The sequence below is a fragment of the Halichoerus grypus genome, chromosome 15 (genome assembly GCF_964656455.1).
Source record: "Halichoerus grypus chromosome 15, mHalGry1.hap1.1, whole genome shotgun sequence".
In the NCBI taxonomy this organism is placed as follows: domain Eukaryota; kingdom Metazoa; phylum Chordata; class Mammalia; order Carnivora; family Phocidae; genus Halichoerus; species Halichoerus grypus.
Genome location: NC_135726.1, coordinates 56,776,807 through 56,796,343, shown reverse-complemented (window position 1 = coordinate 56,796,343; position 19,537 = coordinate 56,776,807). Strand labels below are relative to the sequence as shown.

At 40.9% G+C, this 19,537-nt stretch overlaps 1 protein-coding gene across 1 annotated transcript in view; it reads right to left on the bottom strand.

Annotated features, from left to right (window-relative positions):
* Positions 1 to 5,148: 5,148 nt before the first annotated feature.
* Positions 5,149 to 19,537, bottom strand: part of ZNF761 (zinc finger protein 761) — a 90,704-nt gene continuing 76,315 nt past the window's right edge. Inside the window, 2 exon segments of the mRNA XM_078063589.1 lie at positions 5,149 to 5,222; positions 5,225 to 7,381. Of these exon segments, the coding sequence (XP_077919715.1) occupies positions 5,149 to 5,222; positions 5,225 to 7,381 (2,231 nt within the window).

The following is a 19,537-nucleotide window of genomic DNA, read 5'->3' as shown; positions in this document are numbered from 1 at the left end:
ATGAGTACTGAGTGAGGTATAGAACTGTGGAATCACTACATTCTACACCTGAAACCAAAAACACTTTGTGTTAACTGGAATGAAAATAAATCATTAAAAAGTCGGAGAACCTGGGGGGCAGGGTTAGATTGGCAGCTGACTCTTTATGCGGCTGAGGTCAAGATCTCAGGGTTGTTAGAAGGAGCCCAGGGATTGGCTCTGGCCCCAGTGTGGAGTCTGCCTAAAACTGTCTCCCTTTGCCGCTCCCCTCCCCCAACACCGCCAGTAACAGGTGCAGTCTTTCATAACAATTTTTAAAAAGCAATTGTTTTATTTTAAGGGTACAAAATAAAATCTAGAATTAAACTGTCATAAACCAAAAAAAAAAAATTTAAAAAGTTAGTTTCAGGGACTATATATATCAAAAAGTTAGCATGAAGAACACTAGGAAGGAAAAAAATAACTCCAGTACGCTACCTTCAGTCTGCAGTGGGAGAAATAAGGCATCTGATTGGGAAGACCTCTCTTGGTAAATAACGTGGCATGTGAAGACACCACAGAAAAGTCTTGTGGGCGCCTGGGTGGCTCAGTCGTTAAGCGTCTGCCTTCGGCTCAGGTCATGATGCCAGGGTCCTGGGATCAAGCCCCACATCGGGCTCCCTCCTCGGCGGGAAGCCTGCTTCTCCCTCTCCCACTCCCCCTGCTTGTGTTCCTGCTCTCGCTATCTCTCTGTCAAATAATTAAATAAAATCTTAAAAAAAAAAAACCAAAAGTCTTGTTACTTGGTTTGAGTTTCATCATAAACTCATTTTGGTGAGGACTGGTCTTCTTCTGGTTTTAATGGGTCACAGAATCCGAGAAGCTTTGTGGTTCTCCTTCTCTGCCTGTGTACTTGCGGTTGTTTCTTGGCTGGCAATGGGAATGGGTGTTTCTGATCTACCTCCCAACTGGCAGCCCATTAACCTGCATGTTAAAAAAAATCACTTGAGATTCAGTTATGACTCTACTAAAAGGTGATTTTCTTTTGTAATACTGCGTGGCCACAGTACACTTTAGTATCAGAAGCACAGCTCGCAGGCCTGTGGGCACAGACCCATCTGCCTCTTAGAAACTTAAAATTCTTCACAATGTGGTCCATTTAAATGCTTGATGCAGGGGCGCCTGGGTGGCTCAGTTGGTTAAGCGACTGCCTTCAGCTCAGGTCATGATCCTGGAGTCCCGGGATCGAGTCCCGCATCGGGTTCCCTGCTCGGCAGGGAGTCTGCTTCTCCCTCTGACCCTCCTCCCTCTCATGCTCTCTGTCTCTCATTCTCTCTCTCTCAAATAAATAAATAAAATCTTTAAAAAAAAAAAAAAATAAATAAATAAATGCTTGATGCATTCTTGCAATGAGATTCTAAATGAATCCAAACACAAAAAGGACATTAGCTCCCCTCCCTAGAGGGTGCAGTCAACTTCAGCACCCAGGGATTCCCATTCACTGTACAAATGATTTAGTTGCTCCATCAGGGGAAACATAGAAGAATCAGCCACTTAGCGGGCTGAGCACTTTGAATGTAGCCAGGCGAACTCCAGAGAAAACCAAGACAGGAAAAACAGTAAGATGACTCTAATTAGCACATTCATTCAGAGCTGAAACATATGATGGCATAGACATTACGAATAGTCACTGAGAGTTTCTGAATTTGCGAGGAATCAGGAAGGGAGAAAAGATAAGTATTTCCACTTGTTTGCAAAGGTATATTTTGTGCAACTGCTGCCAGTCAGTCCACCAAAGACAAAAAGTTTCAATCTGTAAAACACAAAATACTTTTTAAGGTTTTTCTTTACACTCCACTTAATTAACAAAGTAATATTTGATTTAGGTGTACAATAGTGATTGTACAATTCCATAGAACGTTCCATGCTCATCACAGAGACAGTCCTTAACACCCACTTACTTAATGCATCCACCTACCCATGTCCACTCCGGCAACCATCAGCTTGTTCTCTGAAGTTAAGGAGTCTGTTTCTTGGTTTGCTTCTCCATTTTTTTCTTTCCCGTTGGTCACTTTTTTGGTTTTTGAATTCCAAACATGAGTGAAATCATACAATACTTCTCTTTCTCTGACTTATTTCATTTGGCAGAATACTCTCTAGCTCCATCTATGTTGTGGCAAATGGCAAGACTTCATTCCTTTTAGGGTGATAAATATTCCCTTTTAGATAGATAGATGGATAGATAGATTTCTTTATTCACTGAGGAGTCAATGAACACTTGGGCTAGACTGAAGCAGTGTACTTCAAGTGTATACTTCATAGACCCATCAAAACACCACCTCAATGCATAAAGTGGGGCACATACTTTAATTTGGGGCCATGGTGCAATGCTTTAGAGTCCCAAGGCTAAGTCCAGAATATGCCATTCCAGCTAAAACAGGTTTAGGGAAGTTCTGTGGGAGTCTCCTCTAAGGGACACGGAGGCAAAGCATTGGGAGAAAGGAGAGATGCTGGCTCACAAGGACGGATTGCAGATGTGATACCAGAAGTTCCATTAACTTGTGACTCTGCAGCGTGTTGTGCAGGGGATGCACTAGTGAGAAGGGCTCCTGTCAGTGCAAGGCCCCTGTAAAACTACTGGCTACACAAAGTGGATGCCAAATAACACTAGCACGGAGTATGTGAGCTAAAACATCAACAACACCTCTTATGCTACTTACCTCTGTCATATACCCATAATCATATCCTAGTATTCACGAAGAGAAAATCGTATAATAGACTAGGGGAAGAATAATCACACATCATTTAAACCTTCAGACCACCGAGGGAATGGATTCCTAGGTATATTATTCTACTCCATTACCAAACAGGTGATTGATTCCGTCTGCCACCTACAACCCTCAATGAGACAGGTTAACACTGGAGGTAGGATAACACATCATTCATTACACATCCACGTCAGTATGTTAAAAACCAGTATTTTTTTTTTTTTAAGATTTTATTTATTTATTTAAGAGAGAGAGAGATTGTAGGGGCAGGAACACAAGCAGGGGGAGTGGGAGAGGGAGAAGCAGGCTTCCCGCTGAGCAGGGAGCCCAATGCAGGGCTCGATCCCAGGACTCCGGGACCATTACCCGAGCCAAAGGCAGATGCCCAACGACCGAGCCACCCAGGCGCCTCAAAACCAGTATGTTTTCTGTTCCCTCTCTCGCTGTGTCTCTGTCAAAAAAAAACAAAAAAACAAAAAAAAACCCAGGATGTTTTCTTAATGAAAATATATTAATTTCACACACAGACTAAGTTATGCATTTCAAATCCACTCTATTATCACCAATACAGAAAACACACTTGAAAAAGCAGTCAAGTGCTGTTAGAACAATGTGGGAGTACCTATTTCCAAAAATTTCAAGACTGAGGTAAATTCTTAAGAAAGCTGTATGTACAACAGTATGGCCTTGTAGGGAGGAGTTAGCTATCCTCTTTCGGTTATCTGTCAGGATTTCTTCATTTCAACCACATCAACTCATACTCTCTAACGATTGCACTTATAGTGAATAAAGATTGGTAGTTTACTGGACTGACACCTCTTTTTCCTTAAAGAACAATTAGTAAAACCATGTATTTCTAATACTGAGAAAGTTCTTTAGTTTTAATATATAGAAAAGTATTCTGAACACCTATTTCATGGTATCTTATGTCAATGTTATAACCGTAAGCAGCATCTCCATTGAGATATATTTCGTATGTTCTGTATTATCCTGTCCTTCATCTTCCATGGAAAATTAGGTATGCATGAGTCCCACCTAATGTAGCAGGGCATCTAATATCTTTGATGTACCAACAATCAGACACATGGCCGTACACACCCAATGGAATAAAAGAATTTTCTGAAGTGATTTCAGAGTAAAATACATTAATATTGTTAGTCACAAATCTCAAATAGGGTTGATGAAAAAATAAAAAAACATATTGAAATTATACATATGTAAAAGTCCATCCACTAAATCTTTTTTTTTTTTTTTTTTAAGATTTATTTATTTGAGAGAGCGAGAATGAGAGAGAGAGAGTACATGAGAGGGGGGAAGGTCAGAGGGAGAAGCAGGCTCCTTGCTGAGCAGGGAGCCCGATGTGGGACTCGATCCCGGGACTCCGGGATCATGACCTGAGCCGAAGGCTGTCGCTTAACCAACTGAGCCACCCAGGCGCCCCTCCACTAAATCTTTTGAAACATAAGGGCATATACATTTTCTAAGTGTTTGATTTTTTCCTTATAACCATTTTCATACAGAGTAATGTCTGAATAGAATGACTAATGTATTCCTTTTATTTGATTTCTGTGACATTTATTGGCATGTGAATAGTTTTCTAAACATTGATATCTTTTTTTTTTTTTTAAGATTTTATTTATTTATTTGACAGAGAGAGACATAGCGAGAGAGGGAACACAAGCAGGAGGAGTGGGAGAGGGAGAAGCAGGCTTCCCGCCGAGCAGGGGGCCCGATGCGGGGCTCGATCCCAGGACCCTGGGATCATGACCTGAGCCGAAGGCAGACGCTTAACGACTGAGCCACCCAGGCGCCCCTAAACATTGGTATCTTTCAATTTACTTTCTCTAATTTACTCTCTGGTATTTCCTCCAGTATATATTAAAATGAAGGTCTTTCCACATTTCTTTTGTTCCAAGGGCTTGTATCTATGATGCATTTTGTGATACTGAGTAAGGGCTGAACTCCAGAAAAGGCTTGTCCATTTTCTTTACATTTTACAATTTTGCTCCTATATGATAACTATGATGTTGGGTAAGTTGGGAGATCCAGTGAGAGGTTGGATACATTCTTTATATTTGTATAGTTATGCTCCCATATGAAATCTCTGATATGGATTAAGGGAGGAGCAGTCCTCGACCATTTTCTCAAATTCCTTACATTTCTGGATTTCTCTCCAGTATGAATTCTGTGATGTCCAGTAAGGGTTGTTTGCCTGCTAAAGGCTTTGGCACATTCTATTCATTTGTCAGGTGCCTTTCTTTCCAGTATGAATTCTATGTTTAGTAAGGTGTGCATGCTGGTCAATGGCATTGCCACATCTGTTATATTTCTAAGGTTATTGTCCAATATGAATTCTCTGATATGCGGTAAGGGGTGAGCACTCCTTAACCGTTTTTTCACATTCTTTCCATTTGTAAGGTTTCTATCTACTATGAATTTTATAATGTTTAGTAAGGACTGAGTGTCTGTAAAAGGCCTTGCCACATTCTGGACATTGTAAGGTCTCTTTCCAGTATGAAGTCTGTGATGTCGAGTGCGGTTTGAGTGCCAGTTAAAGGCCTTTCCACAATCTTGACATTTGTAAGGTTTCTCTCCAGTATGACTTCTGTGATGTTGAGTAAGCCTTGAGTTCTGGTTAAAGGCCTTGCCACATTCTTGACATTTGTAAGGTTTCTCTCCAGAATGAATTCTGTGATGTCGAACAAGGTCTGAGAGACTGTTAAAGGCCTTGCCACATTCTTGACATGTATAAGGTTTCTCTCCAGTATGAATTCTGTGATGTTGAGTGAGGTATGAGTGACTCTTAAAGGCCTTTCCACATTCTTGACATTTGTAAGGTTTCTCTCCACTATGAATTCTGTGCTGTTGAGTACGCCTTGAGCTCTGGTTAAAGGTCTTGCCACATTCTTTCCATTGGTAAGATTTCTCTGCAGTATGAATTCTGTGATGTTGACTAAGGGCTGAATCTGAGTTAAAGGCCTTTCCACAAGCTTGACATTTGTAAGGTTTCTCTACAGTATGAGTTAGGTGATGTCGAGTAAGTGTTGAGAGCCTGTTAAAGGACTTGCCACATTGTTTGCATTGGTAAGGTTTCTCTCCAGTATGAATTTGGTGATGCTGAGTAAGGTATGAAGGACAATTAAAGGCCTTGCCACATTCTTTACATTGGTAAGGTTTCTCCCCAGTATGAATTCGGTGATGTCGAGTAAGCTGTGAGGGCCAGTTAAAGGCCTTGCCACATTCTTGACATTGGTAAGGTTTCTCCCCAGTATGAATTCGGTGATGTCGAGTAAGCTGTGAGGGCCAGTTAAAGGCCTTGCCACATTCTTGACATTGGTAAGGTTTCTCTCCAGTATGAATTCGTTGATGTTGAGTAAGTTCTGAGCATGACTGAAAGGCTTTGGAACATTCTTTACATTTGTAAGGTTTCTCTCCAGTATGAATTCGGTGATGTCTATTAAGACTTGAGTGATGGTTAAAGGTCTTGCCACAATCTTGACATTTATAAGGTTTCTCTCCCGTACAAATTTGGTGATGTCCAGGAAGGGTTGAGCACAATGTAGAGGCTATCCCACATTCTTTACATTTGTAAAGTTTCTCTCCAGTATGAATTTGCCTATGTCCATTTATTGATGAACAGTCTTTAAACGTTTTACCACATTCTTTGCATTTGTGTATTTTCTCTCCAGTATGCATTTGCTGATGTTGAGATGGTGTTGAGTGGCAGTCAACGGATTTGTCACATTCCTTAAAAATGGAAGTTTTCTCTCCCTCAGGGATTTTCTTATTTATATTTAGCCTTGATGACTGACTAAACATGGTCCCTGGTTTATTGCATCTGAATGGGTTTTTTCCCTCATGAATTCTCTGATGATCACCAATACTGGAGGACTGCTTAAGAGCTTTCCCACATTTATTATATTTATGAGGATTATCTCCCAAAGGGAGACTCTTATGTATAATAAGGTTAGAGCTTTGATTAAAGCCTTCCCCACATTTATGACATTCATAATGGTTCTCTGGAAACCAAGTCCTCACACATCTATGAACATTGGAACCCTGGTTAAATGTTTTCTCAGATTCACTGCATTGAGCAATTCTGTCTCCATTGAAAAAGCTCTGGTAATTCTGCAGGGTTGACTCCTCAGTGAAGCACCTCTCATACGGATCTGACTTAGCACTTTGTTCTTCATTTCTAAATCTCTGATTATCAGAAATATTTGACTGAAAGGTCAAGCCAATCCTATCTTCAAAATGGTTCAAATCATTATTTTCAGCATGGACTAGGTAACTTTCCAGATTTTCCAAATGGTCTGTCCACAAATATGTATGTTTGAATATTTGATTGGAGCTTTTGCTTACAGAAACACACTGCTTTGCAGAAAGAGTTGACTTAAAAAGGGAGGTTTTCCACAATGTTTTATATCCTTCACTATTTGGGGCAGTGAGATTCTTACTAAGGGCAATTGCCTTGGTTTGGGTATAGTCTCCAGGAAATCTTTGATGCCCTTCACTCTTCCCATCATTGTCCCAGTCTGTACTTAAGTGTAAAATCTCAACAGCACTATCTTGATATCTATGCACTGATACTTTTTGGAAAGAACCTCCTATGCTCGGCTGTAGCAGGAAACTCTGGGTGTCATGTGAAGATACAGCTGAAAGATAAAATATAAGTAAAATCATTGCACTTACTACTTTCAGATGCATATACTGAGGACTTCTAAGATAGAAGCTTCAAGTCAATCAGACAATGTCAGAAAGATGGGTGAGAAGGAATCAAGACTTCATTTCTACATGGACACGTAACTTTTCACAAAATGTGCTGATCACATATCCTAATAGATAATGCTGTAGTATTGTTATGGTGTAGCATAAGCCACTTTCCTATATCTCTAATGATCAGGCAAAGTATTACATGAGTGCAAAATTAGTACAATGATGGATATTTAAAGAGAAAGGTGAAATGAACAAAACAGGATATAGTAAAAATGGGAACTTAGCAATAGGAAGATTTGTCAGAAAAGATCAACAACATTGACAGCCCATTAACTAAATTAAGAATAAAAGAGAAAAAAATGACTAAAATGTGAGATGAAGTGAAATCAGACAGAGTGTAACTGACCATAGGAATAAAAGTAATTGTAAGAGGTGATGATGGAAAATCAGTGCCCACAAATTGATACCGGAAGAGGAGTATAAATTTCAAAAAAGGTATAACCAATTTAGACTCCATCATTCAGAAATCTTAAAAAATCACAAATAATCTACAACCATGAAGCAGAATGAAAGAGGAATAAAAAGAAAAAATTCCCGGGCACCTGGGTGGCTCAGTCATTGTCTGCCTTCAGCTCAGGTCATGATCTTGGGGTCCTGGGATCGAGCCCCGCGTTGGGCTCCCTGCTCGGCGGGAGGCCTGCTTCTCCCTCTCCCACTCCCCCTGCTTGTGTTCCCTTCTCTTGCTGTCTCTCTGTCAAATAAATAAATACAATCTTTAAAAAAAAAAAAAAATTGCCAACGCCTTAGAAAAATCAGGTCCCAGATGAATTCAATGGATATTCAAACAGACCCTTAAGGAGAAAGTACTTCAAATCTCCTCAAACATTTCCAAGGAGTGAAGATAAGAAAAATTAGTAAAACACTCTCACAGTGGTAGCAGCATTACCAGGTTATCCAAGCCAGAAGAAGACATTGCAAGTAAAGAAGGTGACAAACGACTACCTGTGTGAAATACTCAAAGTCCACAATAAAATAGAGCAACCTGAATCAAAAGCACATTTTCCCATTTTACCAGATAATCAAGTGGGAAATCATCCTGGAAGTGAGGGTGTTCCAACATATGGAAAACCATAAATTGAAGACTCCACATTAACAGAATGAAGATCAAAAACGACATGATCATATTAAGTAAGATGGAATACAAATATGGGCATATTGGACAACATGTCATGTTAAAAACACTCAAAGTAGAGAGAGAAGGAAACTCCATCAATCTAACAAATGGCATAGATGTATGAAAAGCTGAAATCTAACCTATTCAATAGTAAAAGACTACAAACTTCTCCTCTATGATCAGAAGGTAATGAAGTGACCACACCACTGCCTTTGAATACAGTACTGGACATTCTAGACAGAACAATTATGCATCCAAAAATACATAAGAAGAATCCAAATTGAAAAAGAAACAGTAAAATTATCTCTGTTCACAGATGACATGATTACAGAAATCCTTAAAGAATTCTATTTTTAATTTTTTTACTGTTTTGTCATTGTATGTATTGTTTATGTCTGCCATTTTTTCCCTACTAGACTTACCATTTTCAATTTTGTTTATCTTATACAATACAGAGTTAAGAAAAATGTTGGAATAAACAACTTAACTTCCACCAGAAAAACTAAAAAAGGAAGAAACTTCGATGAAATTTACTAGAGGAATGAAATAACAAAAATCTGAAATAAATAAAATAGATTATCAGATTAACACTAAAACACTGAAAGTCATGTCCATTTTAACCAACAAAACAAACAGAGCTGGCAATGGTTTAACTACATAAACCATTATATACGAACAAATCGGGTAATGTGGAAGAAAAACAGAGATAATTCCTAAAAATACAAGTTTTTAAGAGTGAATTAAGAACCTTGAACCAAGGAAATGGGAAATCACCTTCAACGAATAACAAGAATGAAAGGTAAATTTGGAATCAATACTCTCCCAGCACAGAAAAGCCCATGACCTAGGAATCTTACTACATTTGATGGAGTCAGTGAGTTCCCTAAATCAAATCCTGTGTTGCATGATTCTTCTCCCTCCCTCTTTGTTCAGATTCAGTATTTTCCTTTATTTTGCCTTCTCTTTTTTAGATTTTTTTTTAGATTTTTATTTATTTATTTGACAGAGACACAGCGAGAGGGAACACAAGCAGTGGGAGTGGGAGAGGGAGAAGCAGGCTCCCCGCGGAGCAGGACCCTGGGATCATGACCTGAGCAAAAGGCAGACTCTTAACAACTGAGCCACCCAGGTGCCCCTTTATTTTGCCTTCTATATAAAAAGTCATTCTTCTGCTTCTTCCAGCCTACTGTTTACATCAACCTGTTTCTAATCTTGCTTATTGCATTGTTCACCTCTATTTGATTTTTTAAAAAAATATATTTGAGAGGAAGATCTCAAGAGTAGGAGTGGGAGCTCCAGAGGGATAGAGAGAGAGGGAATCGCAAGCAGTCATTATGCTGAGTGCAGAGCCTGACTTCAGACTGGAACCCAGGACCCCGAGATCACGACCTGAGCAGAACCAAGAGTCAGTGGCTAAACTAAGTAAGCCACCCAAGCACCCCAATTATTTCTGAACCCTTATCTCTGTGGAAGACCTCACTATTCTTTTCTTAACCCTTTGAGTATCCTTATGATTGTTGCCTTAATTCTCCATCAAGCACGTTACTCCTATCTGTTTCCATTATACCTCTAGCCTAGGCCTTATCTGCTTTTTTGTTTGGGATAAATTCTTTCATCTTGGCATTTTGTCTAAGTCTCTACCTTCCTGTGTGTGTTAGAAAAGCCAATGATGTGTCCTGCTATGGGCAGTGTTCAGTGCCTGGCCTGAATGTGGCCAGTTTTAACTAGGTGAGCTCTGGCCTGCTTCTGAAAGGACACCTGACATCAACCCTACCCGAGCTGAGGCCCTACAGAACTCTCTGCTCAGGAGATGTGATGTGGGCAGGGGCCCACCTTGCTGAGCCTGAGGCAAGCCTCACTGAGAAGGGCAGTCCCATCAGATCACAGGGGGGTGAGGCTTGGTGCAAGCAAGACAGACAGCCAGTGTCCTCACTGAGTGGGGCTCTGTGTTTACGCTAAGGGGCAGAGAGGGAATGGTGCCATCCAACTCCCGTGTTCTTGGAGACACATCTCACTGAATGTTTCCTCTCAGGAAAGTGCTCCTAGACTACTGAATATTCTCCCCACCGTGTGCCCCAGGTGTTCTTTAGATGGCTGTTTCCACGTTGTCTGCCTCCAGGTTGTTTGCCTGCCTTCTCTCCAGGAGCACAGTGCCCTCTTGACTCTATCTCATCCAAACCTGCTGACCATTAAAACTTCAGGCTTTAAGACATGCGAGTTCCAAGAACTCGTGAAATTTATCCCCTCTCCCTTTCCAAGCCAATGGCTTTGGGGAAACCTTCTCCTTATGCGTTCCCCTGTGAGCTCCTCTGTCATGCTACTTTCTGTCCAACCACAATTCCCTGCCCTCCACAGCGCTATACACCTTTTCTCCCTAAACCATGTCTCCAAACTAACTGCCATCTTCAATGTTGCCTCTTCTCTCCTTTTCTTTGGGAGTTTGTCCTCTAAGTCTTCAGCCCAATTTCTGGGGTATTTAGGATGATCTGATAGTTATCTCGTGGTGTTCAGGGTATGTAATGAGTCTAGAATCCTCCTCCTCCACTGCCATTTCTTCTCCTGGGGAATCCTTGTTGTTACAATGCTGTTAAAACTCATATGGATTTTACAAAGTTGGTACACAAACCCAACACATAAAAATTAGTTCTGTTTCTGTACAGCAAAGAACAATTCCCAAAACAGAGACATCATACATTTAGAGCAACATCACCGCCCCCCCAAAAAATGCTTCCAATTTAACATAATGGTAGAGGTCAAACCAGAATGATGAAAAGTATAAAATATTGTGCAGGAATTGAAAGAAGGAATAAGTTGGAAACACATCCAAGTTCTTTCACTGGAATACTTGAAACACAATAAAACTTGCAGAGATCTACAGAATAATGAAATCACTACCAAAATTCCAATGCCATTTTTGCAGAAAGATCAAAATCCACCCTAATTTTACATGGATGTCATGGGATAAACCATACCCAAAATAATCTGGGAAATGAAGAGCACATTTCCTGATTTAAGGCATACAACAAGGCACAGTTATCAAAATAATGTCCTATACACATGAAGACAGGAGTAGAATAATGGAAAAGTGTAGGTGAGCTAGAGATGTACTTCAATCTTAATGTGTATGACAATGAATTGAAGATCTTGGTAAAATTCATATTCTGATGTGGATATTTGGGTGGGGTCTGAGTTTCCACATTTCACACGTGTGCAACTGATGTCAAACGTTAACACTGTATGTTCCAAACAGAATTCCAGGCCTGAATAGCAGATGAAGGGTTTCAAAAGTTTCCTACACAGGGGGAAGAGGATAGAGGTGAGCATGGAGTCCTTCCCTCCCTTCACCTTCTTTCAAGCCAACTCCACCCCTGCATGACAAACTTGACCAGTCACTCTTCTCTGGACCTCCTTTTATTTATCCTTCTTCAAATCACCATGCCAACATATTCATGGACACAGCTCCCTCTTTGACAAGAAATGCAGGTGCAATCTGCTTCTGGTTGCTAGGCTGGATTTCTTAGCTTGGACGCCACTGATTCCGTGGCCTTTATAAATATTAAGTTTTCCCTACATTTTTACTAATTCCCATGGCTTCAGGCTACAGGATCGCTTGTGTTTCAACTTAGGCTTCCTCCTAAAAACTGACTTTGCCTTGGGGCGCCTGGGTGGCTCAGTTGGTTAAGCAACTGCCTTTGGCTCAGGTGATGATCCTGGAGTCCTGGGATCGAGTCCCGCATCGGGCTCCCTGTTTGGCAGGGAGTCTGCTTCTCCCTCTGACCATAACCCCTCTCATGTGCTCTCTCTCATTCTCTCGCTCTCTCTCAAATAAATAAATAAAATCTTAAAAAAAAAAAAAAAAACTGTCTTTGCCTAAAATGAGCATAGATATAAAACTTGGTTGAACTTTGTGGTATTCCCAGAAGAATCCACTTATAGGGGCACCTGGGTGGCTCAATCATTAAGCATCTCCTTTCGGCTCAGGTCATGATCCCAGGGTCCTGCGATTGAGCCCCGCATCGGGCTCTCTGCTACGTGGGAAGACTGCTTCTCCCTCTCCCACTCCCCATGCTTGTGTTCCCTCTCTCGCTGTGTCTGTCAAATAAAATCTTAAAAAAAAAAGAAAGAAATCTTTCACCGAAAAGCTGTCAGTGCAGATGGGACTCCTTTAGAGACAATGTCCAATGAGTTGTCTATACTCCTGTGTTTGGCAATAAAATCAGTAGAACTTTAACCTACCTCCAGTGATATAAAGAGAGACAACAGTAAAATATCTACCAGGTTGCCACGATTGCAGGTAAAGCCTATAACACAAAGATTATTGCTATTGCCAAGCCCCTGGAGGCAAGCCTATTATGGGAATAGAGGAATAATCATTCACCTGAGCACAGAGTCCCAAGGAAATTTTATGACATCAAAACTGACATTGTGTGTGTGTTCCTGGGAGATTACTAAACGTCACTAGAGGCAGGAAAACAGAGATAAATCAAAGAAGTCCACTCCAAGATCTTGGCGATGTGAATCCATATCAAGAAATGACTTGTGTAGGGGTGCCTCGGTGGCTCAGTTGTTAAGCGTCTGCTTCAGCTCAGGTCATGATCCCAGGGTCCTGGGATCGAGCCGCGCATCGGGCTCCCTGCTCAGCGGGGAGTCTGCTTCTCCCCTGCCTGATGTTACCCCTGCTTCTGCCCTCTCTCTCCTTCTCCCTCTCTCTCTGTCAAATAAATAAATAAAATCTTAGAAAAAAAAAAAAGGGTAAGAGGAGCAATTTCACATTGATCACAATGCACCTTCCCTGGGCCAGCACAGTGCCCAACTAGGAGGGACCAGCACGAACTACAATCGTTCTACCATGAAAAAGAGAGCCCACAGTGGACATCCAGCTTTCCCCAAATGCCCAGCCACTTCCTGGGTGGCCCAATGAGATCTCACCTCATGGGGATCCCTGGGGGAATCTGTGGTGCTGGACACCTGGGGATCACACAGACATGGACAAAGTGGGTAGGGCTTACAGCAACCAGTGCTCAGATCTTAGAACTGCTGGACCAGACAGCGTTCCACCTTCCGGTCACACCGAATCAGAGATCCCCGGGAATCTGCCCACTTGCAGAGCTGAGATGAACCTACCTGGTTAAGGAGATTTGTCAGCAGCTGTGACTGACTTGGGTGTCCAGCCGATAGTTTGAACCAGAAAATTCTATGTTCTCCATCTGGGTAGGTACGCAAGGTCTAAGTCACTTCCCATTGCTGAGCATAGCTTCCCTTCCTGCCCCACTAGGAAGCCTCAACAAAGACCCTGGACAACCACAGAGCCTCTCTTATAGGACTATGGGGAGAAAACCAAGCCAGTAGCAGTGACCAAGTATTGAGCATCACCTCTTGCTCTGCATGAGCAGGGAGCCTGATCGGTGAACCAGGGCAGTCTCAGAGCCTGGCCTATGGTACTGCCCAGGAACAGAGAATGGCCTTCAGTCCTGCCAAATTTTGGTGACTCTAGCCCCAGCTAACCACAGAGTTGCCAGCATAGGTTTGGAAAGCACTCAGGAGTCCACAGTTGTCAATGGACATAGGTCTAGCCCTCTCTGCTCATACAGAGTAAGTTTACATCCAAAATGATCGCAAATGTTTTAAACCAGAAGCTACCAAGGTCCCTCGATACCTCTAGAAGGAATACCAGACAGTTGGCTACATCCTGATGACTGAAAATAAAACCACTCAAACTTGCCTTCATTCCATTTCAGTAAAGGAGAAGGTACAGAAACAAGAGTGAGCAATTCTGCAGGATTCCAATGAAAATTAGGATCAGACAGATAACTTCCAATTTTCAAATGCACACAGGCTTTTTTTAAAGAAGGTTCAATATTCACATTCAAACAGAGGATTCAGCATGAAACATAACATGTGGGCTACTTTTTTAAAAATATATTTTATTTATTTGAGAGAGAGAGAATGAGAGAGAGAGAGCACAAGAGGGGGTAGGGTCAGAGGTTCGAGAAGCAGACTCCCAGCTGAGCAGGGAGCCTGATGCGGGACTCGATCCAAGGACTCCAGGATCATGACCTGAGCCGAAGGCAGTCGCTTAACCGACTGAGCCACCCAGGCGCCTGTGGGCTACTTTTTATCATGAGAAAGAAAATCGAAAATATTCACGAGTCTCTGACATGTTCCTCTGCATAGTGCAGATAGCGTATGTCCCGGTTACTGATGCTTTATCTACTGTTAATGTATTCAGTGTTTAGATTCTATGTGTTTCTGAAGTGTGTATTAAAAACAAAGCTCTTGCATCAATTTTACATTTCTAGGGTTTCTACCCTGTATGCTTTCTCGGATATTCAAAAAGGGTACAGTTCCAGGAAAAGACTGTGCACCATTCTTGACAATCAAGGTATCTCAACAGGATGTATTATCTCATGTTGAATAGTTTTGATTAGGAATTAAATGCCTTGCCACATTCTTTACATTTAAGGGCTTCTCTCCACTATGCACCGTCTGCTGTAAACAAGGTTGATCGTTCTGCTTAAAGGCTTTGTCACATTTTATTTTACGTTTCTCAGCCTTCTCCCCACTATGTCTTACCTTACCTTGGTTAAGTTTTGAGTAGTACTTAGAGGCTTGGCCACATTCTATACATTTGTAATGTTTCTTCCGATTATAAAATCTCTGCTGTTGAGTGAGTTTTGAACTCCAGTTAAAAGCTTTGCCACACTTACTCACACAGTTTCTATGTCTTCTCTCCAGTGAGGATACAATGATGTTCAATGAGATTTCAGCTTCATAAGACTCGCACACTTAACTACTTTCACACCGGTTCTCTGGACACATTTCTCTGATGTCTACTGGAATTTTACCCTTGGTTAACATTTTTCACAGATTCATCACATTGGTAAGTTCTCTCTCCATTATAGAGACCTCTGTAATTATGGAAGATAGAGTCCTCACTAAAGTACTCAACACATTAGAACTTGCTCCAAATTCAGTAGTATGTGATAACTATTCAATAGTGATGTTTTGATAAAGACCCTCCTGTGTTTATCAAAACTAGAGACTTTAGAACAAGAAGGGATTATGTGTTGGTGGGAAAATAATGAACCGTCTGAACAGGACTTCCCAAATCAACCACATTTAGGATTTTTATCTTCATTTTCAAATATCTAACTTTCAGAAATATTTCCATGAATAATTAATCCAATCATATATTTAAAATGGTTTGAAAGGGCGCCTGGGTGGCTCAGTCATTAAGCGTCTGCCTTCGGCTCAGGTCATGATCCCAGGGTCCTGGGATCGAGCCCCACATCAGGCTCCCTGCTCTGCGGGAAGCCTGCTTCTCCCTCTCCCACTCCCCCTGCCCGTGTTCCTTCTCTCACTGTGTCTCTCTCTGTCAAATAAATAAAAATAAATTCTTTAAAGTGGTTTGAAGGATTACTTTCAGTACGGACTAGGTGACTTGCCACAATTTCCAGATGTCCTTCCAGAAAATTTATGTTTTAAAAAGTGGATTTGGGTCCTTGGGTTCAAAGACATCGTTCTACGAATATAAGTGACTTAGGTGGGGTTTCCCCCCAAATGATTTATATCCTTGATCTCTTCTGGCAGTAAGATTTCATTATGGGTAGATAAATGGATAAAGATGTGGTATAGATATACAATGGACTACTATGCAGCCGTCAAAAAAAAAAAACAAAAACAAAAACAAAAAACAAAATCTTGCCATTTGCCACAACGTGGATGGAACTAGAGGATATTATGCTCCGCGAAATAAGTCAATCAGAGAAAGACATGTATCATATGATCTCACTGATAAGAGGAATTCTTAATCTCAGGAAACAAACAGGTTTGCTGGAGTGGTGGGGGTTGGGAGGGATGGGGTGGCTGGATGATAGACACTGGGGAGGGTATGTGCTATGGTGAGCACTGTGAATTGTGTAAGACTGATGAATCACAGACCTGTACCTCTGAAACAAATAATACATTGTATGTCAAAAAAAAAAAAGAAAAGAAAAGAAAAAGAAGATAGTAGGAAGGGAAAAATGAAGGGGAGAAATCAGAGGGGGAGACAAACCATGAGAGACTATGGACTCTGAGAAACAAACTGAGGGTTTTAGAGGGGAGGTGGGTGGGGGGATGGGTTAGCCTGGTGATGGGTATTAAAGAGGGCACATATTGAGTGGAGCACTGGGTGTTATACGCAAACTATGAATCATGGAACACTACATCAAAAACTAATGATGTAATATATGCTGAAAAACATAATAAAATTGAAAAATAAATAAATAAAAATGATAAAAAAAATAGATTTCATTATGGGTAATTGTCCATATTGGGTTATGCCCATCATAACATCCTTCCTGCCCTTCACTACCCCCATCACCTTCCCAGTCATTCATTAAGTATAAATACTCAGGGCCACTGCTTCCACCTCTTCCCATATCACTCTATGCCAAGAATCTTCTTTGCCTGTCTTTGCCAACACACCTACGGTATGATTGCAAGACACAACTAAAAGATGTAGGGTGCCTGGGTGGCTCAGTCATTAAGCATCTTCCTTCAGCTCAGGTCATGGTACTAAGTTCCTGGGTTTGAGCCCCACATTGGGCTCCCTGCTCCACAGGAAGCCTGCTTCTCCCTCTCCCACTCCCCCGGCTTTGTTCCCTCTCTCACTGTCTCTCTGTCAAATAAATAAAATCTTAAAAAACAACAACAACAACAACAACTAAAAGATGTAAAATAAGACATCCCACTTACTATACTCACGCACATACCAAATTTATAGCCATCCTAGGACAGCAACAGAATGGAGAAATAAGAACCCCCAGGACTTTGCACCCCCATGGAGACAATAATGGACCAAATTGCCTTTTAGATGGCTCCAGAAGCCAGTTAGGAGAACACAGGACCCCCAGGCAAGTACAAATGAACAAGAGACATCGAAGAGACAAAGAAAGTTTGTGACACTTGCCCACAACCCTGTTCACCCTCTCTGACACTCCACAGCAACACGGAGAAAACTCCTACCTCTCCTCAGGAGAGAAACAAATGAGTGACCTGTAGGTTCAATGATCTCGCTTCTTTTCACCTGCCTGACACGGAAAACGGACGGAATGAGAGCACCCTCTGGATGCAGCGTGCTGGCTGCTCAGACAGAACGTGAGCACTTGCTCAAACAATGAAGAGACTACAGAGCTGAAGGCAGAGAGAGAGGAAGGTATCATGCGTTCTAAAGTAGTCACTCCTCTTTCTTAAACTGGGAAATTACACAAATGCAGACATGACAAATGCCTAGAACATGTGTGACAGAACCCGGAATTGCTATTATTTGTGTACTCGTCAAGAATCCAAGTCCATAATCCTGGGCCCACAGGCCCCCAAATACCACCCAAAGACCAGAAGGCATACGAAGAAATAGGAAAATATGTTCCAATCAGAGAACCAAAATCAATCTCCAAAACTGCCCTAAGTTAATAAAGAGCCATACATTGCCAAATATATAGATATATTTTTTGTATATATATATATTTATTTATATATACGTATATATATATATTTATTTATATATAAATATATATATTTATTTTTATTTTATATAATTTTTTTTAAATTTTATTATGTTTTTCAGCATACATTACATCATTAGTTTTTGATGTAGTGTTCCATGATTCATAGTTTGTGTATAACACCCAGTGCTCCATTCAATATGTGCCCTCTTTAATACCCATCACCAAATATATATATATATATATATTTTTTTTTTGTCTGACAAAGAATTCAAATTACCATCATAAAGATGTTCAGGGAGGAAGAAGAGAAAACAGATAGGTAACTACATGTTATCAGGAAAACTATGCATGACCAAAATGTAAACCCAATGAGACAGAAAGTGTAACATCCATGAACAAGAAACTGGGAGCTGAAGAGTACAACTACTGAATTTACAAATACACAGGGATCAGCAACAGACTTGATGAAGCAGAACAAAGAATCAGACCTCTTAAAGACGCCTTTTCTAAATTCTCTACTGAGAGGAGCCAAGAAATATGTGAAAAGGATGGAGTCTAAGGGACTCATGGGACACCGACAAGTGGTCCAGTCTGCACATTAAGGGGACCTCATAAGGAGAGGAGAGTGACCTATGTGGAAAAAAGAGACAAATTCAAGCTCAGTAAATTCTAAGTAGGATAAATGTCAAGACATGAACCCAGTGACACGTTGTAATTAACCTAGCAAATACAGGTGAAGAGAGACTTTTGAAGCAGCATGACAAATGCAACTCATCTTGTACAAGAGAGCTCCTAGGAAATTAGGAGTGGGATTCTCAGCAGACCCAATATGAAGAGGGGCATAGCACAATGTACTCAGGTACTGAAAGATCAAAGAAGAGCCACCAAGAATACTTCACCTGGCAAAACTGTTTTCCATAGATGTAGAAATGAAGACTTTCCCAAGTAAAATCCCCTTTAAGTTTACCAGTAGACCTGTCCTACAAGAAACGTTAAAGGAACACTGTCTAGATGAAATAAAAGGATTCTACACAGTAACTGAAACCACATGAGAACATAAAGCTCTCTGCTAAAGATAGACACTTATATAAACCTGTAGTGTTGTAATTCGATACCATTCATGTTTATTTCTGCTACGGAATTTTGTTTTAAAAAAGGTATAAAAATCTCAGTGTAGGAAATAAAGTACACAACATGAAAGAATTTGTGATATCGGTAACAAAGTGGGTGCAGGGGTGGACATAGGAAGAAGAGTTTTGTATGCAACTGACAATATGAGTTTTAAATGGTTTGTTTTAACTCTAAGTTGTGTTAAGGAATCGCTAAGGTAACCACAATGAAAATGCTCAGAGAAGACACAAAAGTTAATGAGAAAGGTACCAAGGCCTATCGTGGGCATAACACCACAATTAAAGATAAAATGTCATACC